The sequence below is a fragment of the Lagopus muta genome, chromosome 4, assembly GCF_023343835.1.
Source record: "Lagopus muta isolate bLagMut1 chromosome 4, bLagMut1 primary, whole genome shotgun sequence".
In the NCBI taxonomy this organism is placed as follows: Eukaryota; Metazoa; Chordata; class Aves; order Galliformes; family Phasianidae; genus Lagopus; species Lagopus muta.
In genome coordinates, this window is record NC_064436.1 from 45,076,674 (window position 1) to 45,093,710 (window position 17,037).

The 17,037-nt window shown below is 40.9% G+C and overlaps 1 protein-coding gene across 1 annotated transcript in view; it reads right to left on the reverse strand.

Moving 5' to 3' along the window:
- Nucleotides 1–1,307: 1,307 nt before the first annotated feature.
- PAICS (phosphoribosylaminoimidazole carboxylase and phosphoribosylaminoimidazolesuccinocarboxamide synthase) overlaps nt 1,308–17,037 on the reverse strand; it is a 33,468-nt gene continuing 17,738 nt past the window's right edge. The window contains exons 8-20 of the mRNA XM_048942040.1: nt 16,871–16,936; nt 15,620–15,839; nt 8,565–8,723; nt 8,130–8,469; nt 7,505–7,550; nt 6,806–7,003; nt 5,523–5,701; nt 4,986–5,165; nt 4,783–4,896; nt 3,938–4,021; nt 3,615–3,795; nt 2,310–2,468; nt 1,308–1,652 (exon numbers count right to left, since the gene is read on the reverse strand). Coding sequence (XP_048797997.1) covers nt 1,486–1,652; nt 2,310–2,468; nt 3,615–3,795; nt 3,938–4,021; nt 4,783–4,896; nt 4,986–5,165; nt 5,523–5,701; nt 6,806–7,003; nt 7,505–7,550; nt 8,130–8,469; nt 8,565–8,723; nt 15,620–15,839; nt 16,871–16,936 — 2,093 coding nt within the window. The 3' untranslated portion in view covers nt 1,308–1,485. The remainder of the gene's footprint in view (nt 1,653–2,309; nt 2,469–3,614; nt 3,796–3,937; nt 4,022–4,782; nt 4,897–4,985; nt 5,166–5,522; nt 5,702–6,805; nt 7,004–7,504; nt 7,551–8,129; nt 8,470–8,564; nt 8,724–15,619; nt 15,840–16,870; nt 16,937–17,037) is intronic.

The following is a 17,037-nucleotide window of genomic DNA, read 5'->3' on the forward strand; positions in this document are numbered from 1 at the left end:
AGAGCATAGCCCCACTACTAGTTTTTATTACAAAGATATTTTACCATGAAATTTCAACCTTTTTGTCACTAACTAGCTTAAAGTTTAAAAAAAAAAAAAAGCACATTCCCCTCAAAACTACACAAAGAGGTAGAGTTGTTTTGCTTCAGTGTAGGCTTTGATCAATTTAAGAAGGCTGCACTCAACTCTGAAAGACAGCACTATTTGGAGCTCTGCTATAGCTACACAGAAGATGTGGTCCTTCACGTGAAGGCCAAGAACAGCAGAAATCAATCCAGTTTACCCTCATTAAGTAAATATGAGCTACACACTAGTAAAACTGTATTTTATGAAAAAGCAACAGGGCTTCTTCTAACAGTAAGCAATATTATCTACTACTTTATGCTGGTTTAATACATAAGGTTCTTTTACAAGTGTTTACTGTACCTTAAGAGCTGATGACTTATTGTGTATCTTATCAAGTCTCCACAAGGCAACTTTGAATTAAATAGTTTATTTAATTATAAAAGCATAAGTTGTACATACATTGAGTAATTGCATATTTCTTGGAATCAGTACCTATTTTGAAGAATGTTATGTGCAAAGACAAGACAGTCATGCTTAGGCTTGCCCCTGGTATTCTGTTGCTTTACTATTTGTTCCCACCTTCAGTTCAGTGTATCTCCCATGGAAACAGAATGAGGGAATATAGATACATTGATGTATATGAGGATAATTTGACAGCATCACATACATCCACAGTAGATCTGCCTAATACTTGAAGGGCAAAGACTAGACTAGTCAAGAGTTATACAGCAAGTAGGCAACAAGCCTAGTTATGGTTCCATTCAAAATTAGAGTTTGTCACAAACAAGAGAACTGTTAATTTGAGAAGTTATGTAATAAAGTTATTGATGGGGTGTATATACATACACACATGTACACATGAAAAAATATATGTTTTTTTAAATAAGGCAATTATTTCTTTCAGGCTCTTACTCATTCTTAGCCTATGTTCTTATTAATACAGCATGTTGCCATTTTATTGCTAAAAGAAAGCATACCATTATTACAAGCAGAACAGTATCAGCACTAGTTTTAGTTAGCAGTCCCATTGAGTTAATAAGCTTCAGGACATACATTAGTACTATGTAAAAATGTTACTTTTACAGAAAAAAAATGGATTTCTATTTAAATCACACAAATTATGTTGACAAAACCATCATCAGTAGTTAACAGTATACACTAAAGAGCAGAACAGCACTATTTTGCAACAACAGAAAGATATCTAAAATATTCTCATCTTTTACTAAGTGGTTATACTAAAAAAAAAAAAAAAAAAAATACATGAGAGGGATGACGACACAGCAAACTTATCTGCTGCTCTAAAGATGCTTCCTTCTGTATGAAAAGATTTCTCACATCATACAACTGCAAATCCTGATGCAAATAAATGCATGTGCACACCCTTATCTTTGCCTAGCTAGGAGTAATTACTTGTTGGACTTACAAGGTGCACTCCCGCAATTTTTTGTCAGCCTGTTTCAAGGAGATCCATGTATTTAACATGTTTGATCGCAGTTTGGCCCATACCAAGTGGTTGTTTAACCCAAAAATCTGAGCAGCAAACTGAGCAGCTCCTTCAGGTGACAAAGTAGTAGGACAGCCAAGACCTGCAAAGAAAGCAGAATGCTACTTTCAAAAAACATGTTTTATAAGCACAAGCAAAACGTTGCCTCTAAGTGACTGTTTAAGACAGTGCTTGTTTCAGCCCTCAAGAGGCATGTGATTTAGTTTTAAAGCTACTGAAGCGTCAAACGTCCCAATACTTCTCTCACCATGGCATTTGAAACCCAAAGTCAGCATAGCAATAAGTTTATGAGGAAAGAGGTTAACAGGCTGCTGGGCCTGTAAGTTGCCAAATACCTGTTCTAGTCACTAACTGATCAGAATTCATATGGTAGCAATACACTGCTGTAGAAGTCAAGCTAATTGTAGAGAAAGAAATTATTCGATCTTTCATCACAGTAAATTTACTGAAGAAAAATGGAGTACTATAAGCAGAAACAACAGCTTCCCATTGTTACTAACTCCTCTTTCAAACTCGTATATTTAGCAAGGATAAGCAAAGGATCATATCTTTCTAAGGAGTATTTGTACATAATCTCTTTGACTTCTCAGCTGCAAAAAGCCCAAAGACTGCATGCAGAAGATTTCTAGAGACTGTTCAGTACTGATCAAACCACTGTTTCAAACAGTGCATGTACACATTTATGATAAAATAACTATAGCTAGGTCTGTACAATTGCACATGCTGAAGATCATCTTACCACTGGGCAGTCTGAGAGAAGACCACACATCCTGAGCACCCCAGTCAGATGAGAGGGGGGGACAGTTGACAACAGGATAAGCAGTGTTACCAGACATTACTGGTCCTAAACCATTGCTTCTGCCAGCTACTGCAACAAACACAGTTGGGACTCCATCTCCTTGCAGGGGGAAAATAAATAAATAAATAAATAAATAAATAAAAAATAGGCAGTCACACAGAATCACACAGAATGGCCAGGGTTGGAAGGGACCTCAAGGATCACGAATCTCCAACCCCTTGCCACATGCAGGGCAGCCCATCTTGTTTCCTCCCACTTTCTCTTCTGGAGTTTTATCTGAGTATACAGTTCTTCAGTTTGCAGTTAATTTCTTTCATTCCGTTACACAGCACTAAAATTTATGTTGAATTTTCCCCTTCGCAGAAACAACTCATCTTACAGCCTTAAAACCCAGATACTATTTACCATAACTGAACAAGTTAGCATGACTTACTCTGCCTCTGCTTGAGAGAAAGTATCAGAGGAATGGGTGCTGCTTTGCTTTTGGAAAGAGCAACATTTAAAACTGAGGGATTTAGTCAGCTAAGTTCTGGCTGAAGTGTTAAACTATAGGGTTTTTTTTTTCCTGTAGTCTTAATTCATCTCAAAATAAGTGAATCTCAGCTGTGATTACCATGTTTGTACTTTTGACCCAATGTAACTGCTTCCTCCTGTCACCAAATGCTAATTTTTTTCCTGTGTAAGGAATATTCCTACAAGTTAATTTTCTCTCTCCTCTGCTAGCCTATAAACCATTTCAAAGAAAAGTCAAGTTTTCTTAGTAAACATCTGAATTAAAAATCAAGTATTTTTCTCATTGCATAAGAAAATGATTGAACATTTTCAACAAATGGGTAGGATGATGGCAACATCATCTGTGTTGTAGGTAAGCAAAGAACATTTATAGTCAGCTAGAGGAAACCACCATTCTTCCCTGTTTCAGAAATACATTTACTGCAGTATCTTCCTACTGATGCAGGTATTAGCACAATCAAGGCTTGGGCAAAGAAGTTCAGTAGTAAGATATGATCAGAGTTCAAGCTCTTGAATAATGGAAGCTCTGAGACAATATGTTACTTCATAATTGCTTAGTGCAGTCTACTATCTATCATGTAATTAACAAGAGTAGAACTGCACTGTAACAGCTTATTGCTGTGTTCAACAAGCAAAAAAATTCTGGAAAAAGCCTACAGAGATACTTAAGTTGACAAGTCATTTCTGTACATGATACTGCTCATTCTCATTCATTAGTTCTTTGACACCTACCTTCATATTCTGCTTTGATTCTCAGAGTTTCATCTGGCCCTTTGTGAGCAGAGGTTACTCTTAACTCACAAGGAATTCCAAAGGTTGCGCATGCCTTCTTTATTTTCTCACAGTGGCCAAGGTCAGAAGTAGATCCCATCAATACCACAACTCTACCTTGGCTCTTTGTTTTCAGAAGCAGCTACAAGAAAGAATTAAGGGAAAAGACAGAAGGAAGAAGGGAAAAAAAAAAAAGGAGAGGAAAAAAACAGTCAAGAGACTGAAGACAGTTATCAAAGACCACATACACTGTTCATTAGAAGAAAAAAGCCAGCAGAAAATACCTCTACTCTTTCTGCAACCCATTCAAAGTTTCTCTTAACCATCTGCAGTGCTTCAGGAGTCACTTCCTTCAGGTCTCGATAGGACTGAACAGGAAAAAAAAAAAGCCCACAAAAAAACAAAAGCAAGAGTTAAAGCTGATCTTTTGCTTCAGGTGCACAAAGCAATTCTTTTTGCTACCACCATTGGTACAAATACCCCAACTGAGGCATTTATGCCATTTCAAGGAAAGAAGATGAGCTGACATTGGCACAGTTACAGGAGAGATTCTGAAGTGAGTCTTTTTTTCTTTACGTAGGAAAGAGCAAAGGGCAAAGTCTTTAATTCTACGAAAATAAGAGTTTGAGTGGATGTGATTACTTCTTTTAAACATGGATATGGAAGAAAGGAAAAAAACCAAACAAACTACATTAGAATTCATGGCCACTTGTAACATGGAAAGCTTTTTGCCACAGGCCTATCAAGGTTTCAATAGCTTCTGGGTGGGTAAGCTTAGGGAAACAACCAATTTGAAGTTGGAATTTGCAGTGATTTGATTGCCTGCAGCAGCACTGCACTAGCCAACCAAGGTTCTGCATAATGTTACCATGCACCTTATTTTAGGAAGATGAATAAAAGTGCATTCAGAGCAATTCACTTGAGGATGCCACTACATGATTCATTCAGTAATACAATAAATCAGAGAGCAGAACTGCTTTAAGTTTGATGACAATGAAGTAACACCCCTGCTTCCCTACTCTCCCCCACTATTTAAAGAAAACAGAAACAGATGCTTAACTAAAGGGTGGAATTTTTCTTAATCCTTCTCCTTTCCCACTGACTTTAAATTTAAAGACCAACATGTTACCTGTTTGTCCTTCTGCTGGCTTCTGTCTCCTGATGGCCACAGTCTCCATGAATCGTTATCAATAACATCAGCAAGAACGATTTCTTTGGTCAAAATATTAACACCAAATTCAATCTATAAAGACAATAAGAAGCTTCTGTAAGGAACTATAGCAGTATATTTTCCTGTCAAAATTAGGATCACAGGAAATCAGATTTTCATACCTTCAGGTCCACCAGAGTGCAGTTTTGGGGCTGCCATGATTTTTCCAGGATCTCAAAAATAGCTTGAGTAGAACGAGCCATAATATCTACTTCAGTCTTGCCAATAGTAAGTCCAGCAAAAGAGAATTTTGCTTCAATTAGCTGCTCCTCAGACCACTGTGGATCATTATTAGCATCATCCTGTTAAGGAACCAAACATAAAGCATGCAAGTTCAGTTGCTATAAGGGAAAATTAGCCATTACAAAATAACGTTATTGCTTTAAAAAAAAAAAAAAAACTTAAATATATTCTTTACCATTCAGCATTTTCAAAAGCACTTTGAGTTATCTACTTTATATAATTTGGCTTGTTATTCTTTGATGGCTTTGTGAGCCATTATTGTATCGATGAGAACACATGAAAACATCAGAATACCTGAACTAGTTACTCCTTAAAAGGAGGTCAGTCAGTGCAACCTCTTATCCATTAGCATTTTTAATAAGATACTACAGAGTTTTATCTCTAAGTTTGATTCTCACCACAAGAGAGCAACTTACCTTGTAAAACATCTCAATTTTAGGTGGGTAAAACTTATAGCCTTCTTTGACACCAGGGTTTCTTTTGAGGAAAGAGCCAGTAGCAATTCTTCTGCAGACCCATTCAATTGGGATCATTTCACAGTGAGCTGCTATGAAAGCGGTGTCACTCTGTTTCCTGACAAAAGCTGTTTTGATTCCTAAATAGAAGGATGGCAGCTTAGTTTCATTAGTAGGCAAACTCCACAGTTGAATCAAGAGTCACAAGGAACTAAGTTTAAGCACAACAAAATCTTGCACTTCATTGTACTTAAAGGATGAAGTGAATCTCTTTAGGGTATTTTAAGCCTAAGAAAAGGGCTTTTTTTTCCCCCCCTTGTTATATGTGCTTTTCAAAGGCTCACACTGGTTCCATTATAAAGGAAAGAAAAACTTCTAACAGAATTTGTTGAACTACCACCTTTGAAGAAGTTAAGGTTAAGAAGAGTTGCAAAAAGCAAACAAACTTCTACAATAAGACATTCACGTTATCTGCAATTTATGCCCTCAAATAATCAAACCAGAATAGAAAGAATCCTGGAAATTATTTTGTTGCTTTAAAATGCAACCGGAATTTACTCTATAGTGCCAGAAGCTACCAAATAAAAGCCACTTAAAAATCTTTGAGGCACCTTCTTAGTATTTAAAACTCATACTATACCCATAGGCTATTGGATATTTAAATTATTAGGTTAATTACTGGCCATACAAACTTAGGCAAAGTATTTAACTCGCGTATCAACAACAGGCTTCCCAGGGAAGCCTGCAGCTGGAAGTTATACCGAATGACCGAATCATGCACTCCTCTTCACCAATCTGCAGAAGACCTCAGTATCTGCTAATGCTTTAAGAACTACTTGTACAGAAGTAGATATAATTCTACAGAGGCCTTCTTTCTCTTTCTCACACATGGAACATACTAGCTGACTTTGCCGACTGACTAAAATTTATTACTTTTTATAATAGATCATGCAGTTTTTACATCAGCTGGGACTGAGCAGCAAAAGGGAGGTCCAGGGCTACATTCAGACTAGGGTAGAACCTCTACCACGTGGTCAGAAGATTATGCCAAATACTCTCATGTTCCAAATGACTGGGCCACCCACCCAGCTCTGTAGTGTCAGAGACAAAAGGTGAACTAAAAATGAAGTCTGAACAAAACATATCAGAGCCTTCAGGGAGGCTAAGGAGGAGCATGGAATCGGTGGTGTTGAGTAACAACACGTGCAGCATGCAGGCATTAATTCCACCTCTGCAATACAAACCTGCTTCCTGCAGCAGCTGGAACACGCAGCTGGTGGTGGTGTTGGAGATGGCAGCCTTCCCCTCCATCCGGTCCTTCCTGGCGGCATTCCCCGCCGTTATTTGGTCCTTGGACTGCATCAGAACGCATCCCGGGATATCCGGCAGCTCATACACTTCTTTCGTTTTACCTTCATTAACTTTTTTACCAAGTTTCAGTTCTAGAGAAAAAGTAAAATTAAGAGCATTTTAGATGCGAGTTTTGGTCGCGTACGCCAGCTCGCGTGAGAGGCTCAACCAGCCCCAGCGCCATCTCCACACGCAGCCCGGGGCTGCGGCCGCTGCCTGGAGGGCTTGGTACGGCGAGAGCCCCTTTCACAACTTCTTCACCGTTTTCCAGACTCCGAAGCCCAGAAGCGCAGCTGAGCGACACGCCCCGCGGCGCTCCGACCGCGACGGCAGCAAGGCGCGGAGCTTTTCGGCTCCGGGACCGCGGGACTAACCGCTCACGCTCCGCCTCCGCTCCTCCGGGACGCGGATAGCGGCACCTCCACCTCCGGGGCGAGGGAACGAGAAACGGTTAGAAGACGGCGTCGCAAAGAGAAACTTTTCTGCAGACGGCCCAACGGGGAGCGCGGCAACGCGGTTCCGACTCCCGCTCCCACGCCCTCCTCCCCGCGACCGCCACCCCATCGGCACCCAACGGTCGCGGCGCGCGTTACCTGAGGCGGCGGGGGCCATGGCGATGACTGCGGCGGCGACGGGCACCTAGGGCACAGGAGAAGAGCTGAGCACACGCGGACAGCCCGCCGCAGGAGTAAGAAGGGCCCGGCGGAAGGGGCGGGCAGGCGGGGCGGCGAAGCCCGCGCGCCAATCGCCGCCCAACGCGGCGGGGCCGACCCGCGCCCCTCCATCCCCACCCCCGAGCGAGCGCTGCCCCGTCCCACGCCTCGGCCAATGCCGGCTCCCCGCCGTCCCGGCGGCGGGGCGGGGGGTGGAGAGCGAAGAGGGGGCCGGGCGGGGAGCGAGGCCGGAGGCCCCCCACGCATGTAAATGAGGAGGCCGCCCGGCAGGGTACCCGCGGCTCCGCGCGGCGCGGCGCTGTTGGCTGCGCGCGGCGTCCGTAGGAGCGCGCGGGAGGGATCCGCCGGAGCGGGTCGGGCCGGGCCCCGCCGCCACGTGCCGCCATGGAGCTGGAGGAGCTGGGCATCCGCGAAGAATGCGGCGTGTTCGGCTGCATCGCCTCCGGCGTGTGGCCCACCGAACTGGACGTGCCCCATGTGATCACGCTGGGGCTGGTGGGGCTGCAGCACAGGTAAGGGGGACGCGGCCGCTCGGACGGCGCACCCTGAGGGGGGAAGTTAGCGCGGGGCCGGGCACTGGGCCGGGCCGTCCTGCCGACGGCGGAGGAGGGAACTGTGCGGCTGGGGGCCTGTCCGGCCCGGCCCGATCCCGCACTGGCCGGGCAGCCTCCCTGGGCCTCGGAGCTGCTCCCGGGCACGCTTCGGAAGCGGCATCGCCCCGGACCGGCTTTGCGCTCCTCCCGACCCTGGGCCGCGCGGGAAGGCGGCAGGGATGCGCCCGGCCCGGCCGCCCCGCGGCTGCCTTAGCGACTCCCTGCTCTGCCATGCCATGCCCGGCGTTGTGCGAGATGCTCGTGCCTAAATGCAGTCCCGCCGACCAGAATCTACAGAAACAGAACGGTTCTCGAGGAGTTTCAAGCTCCTCTTAGGCGTAACCGTTCAGATGTATCATAATAATAAAATAAAACTCGCCGTCTACCTGAGAGACATATGGCTGTGTAAAGGAAGCTGCATTCGCTGCGATTCATTGTGGAAAGTGCGACCTCCTCGTGGGAGCACCCGCACAGGCTCACACGCACATGCTGCGTCTGGCTGCTGGCCTGCGAACACCTGCACAATATTGCTTAACTTCCTCTTGCTGGACGGTAGGCAACATTCACATGCATGGCAACTCGGGAAGGCGTGCTGCTCTAAGTACACATGCACAAATTTGTTCTCTACATTTTTGAGGTCACAAACATGTAAGGGTTGCTCCGAATTTGGTTTGGATCAACAGTAGAAAACACAATCAGTTTTTCTGTTAGATCCGAGTCTCATATACATTACAGGTAAAATGCTGCACCCCTACATCACACTTACATCCTAACAGTCTTCTTTGGGTTGCAGGTGTATCATTTGTGAACTATACATGTTTGTCAGTGTCCATCAAAATCATTTTTATTGGGAATGATAAAGCTACAGAATGCAAGGAATGAAGCCATGTGATCAGTGGCCTCATTTTTGGTTGAGCCGTTTTTCTGTAAAGAGCCTGGAAAAACATCCTAGTTCATTTATGCTTATAGTCACACTGCTGGACATGAATGAAGTTTCTTAGTTGGAAATAAAACGATGTATTTTCATCACTTTACAACGTACTCTCTCAATGTTTACTGCAACCTTGTTTCACAATTTTCAAAAAATAGTTTTTTTCCTCTCTTTTTCTAATGGATGCTTGACAGCTCTATTTGATTTCCATGAGCTCTTTAATATCAAATATCTCCTGTGGCATCTTATATGATAGTAATACTAATGTTGTGGCTGAAGCTGTAAGCAGTTTGCAAGTTATACAAAACTACAGAATAAAGGCATACAGACCCTGCTTCTGATTCTGATCTCTTAACTCAATATAAGTCAAAGATTTTAAAGGCTGCTTTCTTGGAGACATAAATTTTGATGCATATGTAAAAGGAAACTTGCTTACTTTCACTGTAAAGTGAAAGTCCATGCAACTTGTTACACGTTTGCAAGCAGTCAATAGAAGTGTTGTATAGCTGAGATGTTAACTTTCCCCTTTCCTTCTTTACCATTTCTGTCCATTCTCTCTGTATTTCTCCTTAGCATTCTGCTGTGAGGTGTAGTGAAAGGTGCCATCCCCTTTCCAGAGATAATAGGGTACCAAATTTGTTCTTACTTCTTTTTGGAACACTTCTTGAAAACCAAGAATCAGATATATAGCATTAACTGCATTGGTAAAATCTGTTAAGACTGTTCTTTTAAACTGAAAAGCTAAGAAGTGTCTCTTAGCCATATTCCTTTTGAGGGGGTTAAATATGAAAGGGATGCGGTAAATATTAATGGATAGTCCTAACCATGCCCTCAGCAACTAATAGAGCTTTCATTGTCCAATGGAACATATAGTCTTCAGGCCTCACAATGAAATTAGTGGGGATGTGTAGGTAGTGACTACTGGCTTGAGATGGGTGCGGTCACAATTCTTCTACATTGCTGATTATTCCTGTGCTATACATGTCAGAAATTGTCCTTTAATTCATCTTGGATTTTAAAAATTAGGATCTTCAGGCATTCTTGAGATGACCCACAAAAAAAGAGAAAGCTATTTGGAAGTTGTTATGATTTCTGGTCTTTGAAATCATATCTGTATGCGTAGAGTTTTTGTTACATGACACAAGAACACATGGCATGAATTCTTTGTGCTTAATGTCCTCATACAGTTGTTTTCAGCAATGTGAAGGGCTTTGCTTTTTGTGCTAAGTGGCCTAAAATGAGGTGAGATTTTTATAGTGTTAGAAAGATAGTCAGACACTGGAGAGATTGACTTCAGTGAGGATCTTTGCAACTGAAAACTTAAAACTCAGTACACTGGATTGCTCCAGGAAAATATTTTAGCATGAGTTCAAATGCATGTATTTGAATGGTGCTCTTTCTACCACTGAAACTCATCTGCATGAAGTCAGGTATATGTGTCAGCTGGGTTCTGCAGTGAGCCCACAAGCAGGCACAACATAAAAGACAGACTTGGGATCTCACTGCATTGACGTGAGCAACAACTTCTAAGTTTTTTGTTTGTTTGTTTGTTTTTCCTCTCTAATGAAAAAGCAGCTGCCTGAATTTGGAGCTTAAATTTGCACTTCTTTAAAGCAGAAGGCAGTATATGGCTTTTTATTAGCTTTACTTTATAGTCATGTACTGTGAACTGAAACAAAAACTGAGTGTATTCCTGCTTGCACGCTAATCAAGGCCTTCCCTGCACTAAGAACACAGTCCCAATTTAACTTCAAACCATTTTTAAGCGATTTTCATCTGATCTTGGCATGTTCTATAGCTGCGTTAGCAGTGGATTCTCATTAAACACAAAACTTTAAGGCTATTAAAGTTAAAACTGTTACTTTGGATTTAACACTAAGAAAACTTAAAAACAGGTATTCTAAGTCATCTTTATGAAAAGTAAGCTAGAGAACAAAGTCACTGTAAAATCGACCGACAGCGTACCAAAGTCAAGTTAAAGCATATTGGTAAGGAGAAGATTTTCTTGGGGGCAGTGAGAGAGGGAGGAGGAGTACTTTGAGTTACAAATCTATTAAACGTCATTGAAGTCCTTGACCAGGACAAATTTGCAACATTAATCTTGGAACAAGTGTGATTTCTGTTAACTTTTTGCAAAATTCTCTGGGAAATATTTTTGGCAGTAATGCCATATACCAAAACTGATTTTTTAACAAAGTCTTTGAAAGTCCTCTTCTGTGCAGGTGGAAGCCTGGTTAAATAAGGGAATCCTGCCTATCCCAGTTCAGCTGGGTCTCTGTATGGGATTTGTTAGGAGAATGAAAGTAAATGGAGAAGAAGCCATGCTTTTCTAATATCTTCCCTCTTACTGTCCACTATTAAAACTCACGCAGTATTGCCAAAACAATCACCATTTTATGTTTAGAATTTTTACTTCATTTTCTCTCCTGTGGAATTACTTGTTGCCTCCAATTAGCCACTCTTTCTAATATCTGTAATCAGTATAGCATATTAAATATCATTATCTACCTTTTCTATGCATCCTGTTCACTGCAAGATTGATTTTTAAAGGCTTTTTAGCAAGCTATTGGTATCCTATCTTACACTGTGAGTCTTACTGGAGCAAATTGGACTCAGCAGTATTTGAATGGGAATTTTCTGAGGAGCATGGATGTGTTACAGGTAGTGATCCTTATAATTTGCTATGTAGTATATTTAACCTTCAGTATATTTAACTTAAGCACATCCTCCATCCTAAGAGGTGAAAGTAGTATTGTTAATGTTTTAATTGTCTAAATGCCAGGTTTTTTGAATTAATCATATTTCTATATACATTACCTGTGGAATATGCTGGGAAAGATATTTGTCTAGTAATTATTTGACCCTTTGTGATATTTTACAGCAAATTTATGCTGCATGTGCTGGTTAAGCATTCCTGAGTACTTTCAGAGACACATACTGCATGTAGATGTACTAACACTTCATCTTCAGTTAAGATTGGTGTAAGTTTATAGGCCATTCTGTGCTGCTAGATGTGGACAATTATATGTTCCAACCCTCACTACTGCAGGAAGAGGAGAATGGAGACCTTTGGGTGTGGTGAGCTGTTGCTCTGCTCTGCTTTTGTATAACTTCCTGCATGCTGATTTCCAGAAAGTGAAGGCAGGTTTATGTTGTAAGTTAAAATCACTGAAATCTAATGCTCATTTCACAAAATGCAGCTCAGCCTTAGGTCTTATTTCTGGATGTAGAGTAAGCAATTGGAATGAAATAACATAAGTAGTGGGAAAAACAGGAGGGAAGTGGTGCTGAAATGTTTATTAAATGAAGATCTTTCAGAACAGCTGTTACGTTCATTGTGGCCAATGGAATTTAATTCCATCACGTTAACCTAGCCATGAAGTGAGAGTGAAACTGTTAATTTTTCTTCTCGTTGACTTTAGTTAAGTCATCCATGCAGGTGTGATACAGCTCTCCAGTTCTTTTCACAGGATTGCTCTTGGTTGGCTTGACTTCCCATACTTCACAATAGAGCCTGATGCATGGAGGGAGGCTTGTACATGACACAGGAGGTTTGGGTAAAACAGACTATCTTGGCTGCTCTTTCTGACATGTCTTGCATTCCTGTTCTTGATCTTAAGGGGGAAAAAAAGCAGCAGCAACAACAACAACAAAACCAGCAACACAGAGTTGTTTGGAGGGGCTTTTTATCAGATGAGAACTTGTGGTTGGACAACTTGCTTGAGCACGAGTGCTTGTACCAGCACAAAGATTACTTTGCTGCAGAAGAAAGGTGGGAGTCTGGAGGAGAGCGCCTTTTAAGCAACAGTGGTGATTGTGGATACACCCAGAAAGCAAGTACTTCTGCTCAGTGAAGCCCATTCTCCGTGCATTTGTCCCAGATGTAGTTTGGTCTACCAGGAAATCTAAATGGGGCATTCCTGGCAGTGTAATAGCCCTATCAAAGCCACATAAAGTGAGCCATTCATATCAGAATAAGTGTGTTTTAGAGGTGAACTGAACACTTAATATAGATCAGAGAGGTGATTGTGATGTTTATCTGCTATATCTCAAAAAAATTAGTATCCTCATTTGAAGAAGGCAGTGGGGTGTCCTCATTGCAGCCTGAAGGGAGACTACAAACAGGAGGGGAATCAACTCCTTGAAAGGGTAGATAACAGCAGGACAAGGGGAAATGGCTTTAAGTTGAGGGAGGGAAGATTTAGGTTGGATGTCAGGGGGAAGTTCTTTACAGAGAGAGTGGTGAGAGTTCTTTACAGAGAGAGGTTGTGGATGTCCCATCCCTGGAGGTTGTCAAGGCCAGGTTGGATAGAGCCCTGGGCAGCCTGGTCTAGTATTAAGTGGGGAGGTTGGTGGCCCTGCATGTGGCAGGGGGGTTGGAAACTCATGATCCTTGAGGTCCATTCCAACCCTGGCCATTCTGTGATTTGCAAACTGGGGAAGAAACAGATTTGTCCTTATGCTATTCTGAATGTTCCTCTGGCAAAAGCATGGATATTTGAGAAGGGAGAAGAGCAAAGATCTCTGTTTTTTTATAGTTTGCTGTTACTCCCATCATTTCTTTGATATTGGTTTTGATTTTTCAACTGGATCATTTCTATGAAGTAGTTTATATTAGATTATCAGAGCAGTTATATGTGAACAACTTGGTCTGGCCATGCTGCTGAACAGGAACCATACTGTGGTTCCTAAGAGCGTGATTCTAAGCAGCTGTACTTCCCAAGCCCTTTCAGTTTTCCTGCAGTGCTCTCACACCTAACATTTAGCATGTGTCAGTACCCCAGGTTCCATTCAGCTTGTTTGTAAGTGTGCCTAGACTACATATTGTGTGACTATTATAAGTTTAAAGCAGAGCAGAGCCACAGCACAAGCTCAAGTGGATGTAAAAATACTCTCAAAGGATGAGAATATTGGCCTAAGTAATTGCTAATTTCAAGGGACTTTTTTTGAGAAATCCTTCATTTTGGTGATAATTGATTTGGCCCATTGTCACTACCCTCGATGATGCTGTCTAAAGGTGACAGACCATAGCTCTACACAACTGGAATTCTAAGTGGAACATTCATGTTATTTTGTCTCTAACCAAAAATTATTTTTTGAATCATAACCACAGCTGCAATGAAGAAGGACTTTCCTTACACCACTTGGATTTATCTGTCTAATCTTCCTATATATTCAGGTTAATTGTAACAAGTAAGTGGGAGTAGCAAGAAAATATTAGATGATGCCAAATGGCCCTATACATTTGATCTCATGCCACTACTGACTGAGAATAAATGTGAATGGCAAAAAAGAATGATAATGTTAAAACAATTTTAGAAAATAAGCTATGTTTTGTAGTCACAAAGCAGAATAGACAAAAGCAGATCCACCTTCTTTGCACATTTGTTTGTTAGGTAAATCCTGCTCTATGGCACGTGCAGACATGTTTTCTGAGGGGAAAAAAACCAACACCTTTTGGTTAGAAAGCCATGTGCTCTTTTTTTTTTCTTTTTTTCCTGTCAGTTCTTGCTTTGTGCCTACCCTCTAGTGCTGATATGAAAATTTCCATATGTAGATTGCAAATGCATTCTCCAATACCTGCTCTGAGCTGCTGAGAATTCGGACAGTCATTTGCCTCCGTGCTTTTGTGCAGTTCTTACCTGAACAGTACCATTTAAATACTTGTTTCTTGAAAGATCTGCTTATTTTAATGAATAAAATAAATGTATTTTTTATTTTCTGGGAGAGGAAAAAAGGATTTAGGGTGCAGGTGGGGTTGTTGTACTGAATGATAGCAAAGCTCTGGAAGGATTGCAATCCTCAGAGTGCATTACTCAGAATTTTAAGTGAAGTTTGTCTTCTTTGTCATACAGCCTTCCTAGCGTCACCCTTCTGTGAGGACAGACACAGTATGACAAATCTAGCATTTGAGCTGCTCCAAGTTAGGGCTAGCACTGTTGAGAACTTGCTGGGCTGCTTCTGTTCACTACCTACACAGAATACAGTTTGTTTTTTCTTTTTTTCCTTTTTCTTTTTTTTTTTCATCTGGGCTGTATTAGCAAACAGAACTGATTTATATGGGATCCAGAAAGAATAAAGAGTGAATCTTGTTGCAGTGAGTTATCAAATCAGCTTCAGTTTGTTTATGCAGCGTTAGCCTTGCACTCATGGAATGGTATAATTATCATAAAAATTTCTGACTTGCTAACATGGTCATATCTGATGGGTTGAAATGTTAAGTGTAGATGTTTTATTTGATCAGAGTGGTATTTGCTTTCAGTTAAGCCTGTTATTTGTGTCATGTAGGTGAGCTAAGGCATACAGGGAGAAGTTACATCTTTTATTAGACTGATGCTACTTCTAAAATCTCATTGTTAAGGATTGTAATTGAAACTCATACCTTTTTCAGTTTAAATAACTGAAGGTGAAAAAAATCAAAAGGGAGCAACCATGTACTCATGTGGGTGACCTTCTCTCACAAAAAAAGTCTGTTTAACTTCTTACCATCCGAGAGAATTTTTTGCATGCTAATTTGGTAGAAAGTTCATTAAACCAACCTGTTGCATGGCTGAAGGATGTGCATACAGCTGTGTTCTGTTGAGGTCTTGCATTTCTTCCTGCTTACAAAGCCTTTCTAATAGTAACTTTTTGCCTTCTGCTACTGTGTTCACTCTCTCTGTAAATAGTTTTTGAAACTGGAATATGGTGTTTTCAGAAGCACTTTTCTTAAGTGGAATGGGTGACATCTCTGTGGACAAAAGCAAAGTATTTAGTTAGAGTGCACAAGTCAATGAAATGCTGACTCTGAAGTTTAGCACATGCTAGATTTTCCTAATACTGGCCTTGGAGTACCCTCTTTTGGCAAGCATTACTTAGTGTTGCATAACGGGACACTGTATAATGACTGGTAGGAAAGAAGTAGACCTTGTGAAAATCACTGTGTTGCTCACATGTATTTGAAAATTTTAGTTTTACCTATTGCCTTCTACAAGACATAGTTATCTAGGTGACAATAAATGAAAGTGTATTTAATCACATAAAATTAGTCTTTTTGGGGTAGTTTGTAACAGTGCACTGAGCAGCTTGAATTCAAAAATTTTGTAGTGTTTGGACCTGTTTGTGTTCATTTGCCTGCAGACAGACATTAAGGGGGAACCTCCCAAAAACTAGCTTTCTTATTCCTCATTGTTGGAGTTTTTGATCATTTAGGGCTTGCCAATTTTGGCAGGAATGAAAATAGCTCCTCTACTTTCCTATATCAAATTGCATATCATATATTTTTGTCCATCCCTTCATTTTTCTCTCACAGTAATTCTATAACATATTTCTTTGAGAATAGGTGTCTTAAATCGTTTTTTTCTTGTGCAGTTTTAGGCACAAAATTTCTCATTTACTCACTACACAGTATAATATAAAGAAACCACAACCATGACTGTGATATCATCATTATTTTCCTCTGAGCAGCACAGGTTATTAAAACAGCTTCCTCTTTTTAATTCTTTTTTTCCTTACATTTAATTTTTTTAAATCAAAGAATTACTTCCTGATGTTTTCCTCATTTTTATCACAGATGAGGTCTCAAAGGAATTGCACTTTTTCCCTCTGGTTCACATTTTAATCTGAAGTTTTCTTTTTACAGATTGTTGGTGGTACAAGAAGAATGTTAGTTTGGGGGTTGGTATTAAGTTCTAGGGTTGTTTTTTTTCTGAAGTGTAAACTAGTATATGGCTTACAATTAACAGTAATGTATAGGTGCTTTAAAAAGTCAGAGGCTCTTACCATCATTCCATGTTTTTCTCTTGATACCCAAGGATCCTGCGTTTGCTGTAACATCTCCCACTGAAACTTAAGAGAGAAGCAAGTTAAGTATTTTGTGGAGATTCTAAAAACATAGTCATAAACCAAAATGTCTTAATACTGTAAAAGCAAATGCACTGCGATGAGTG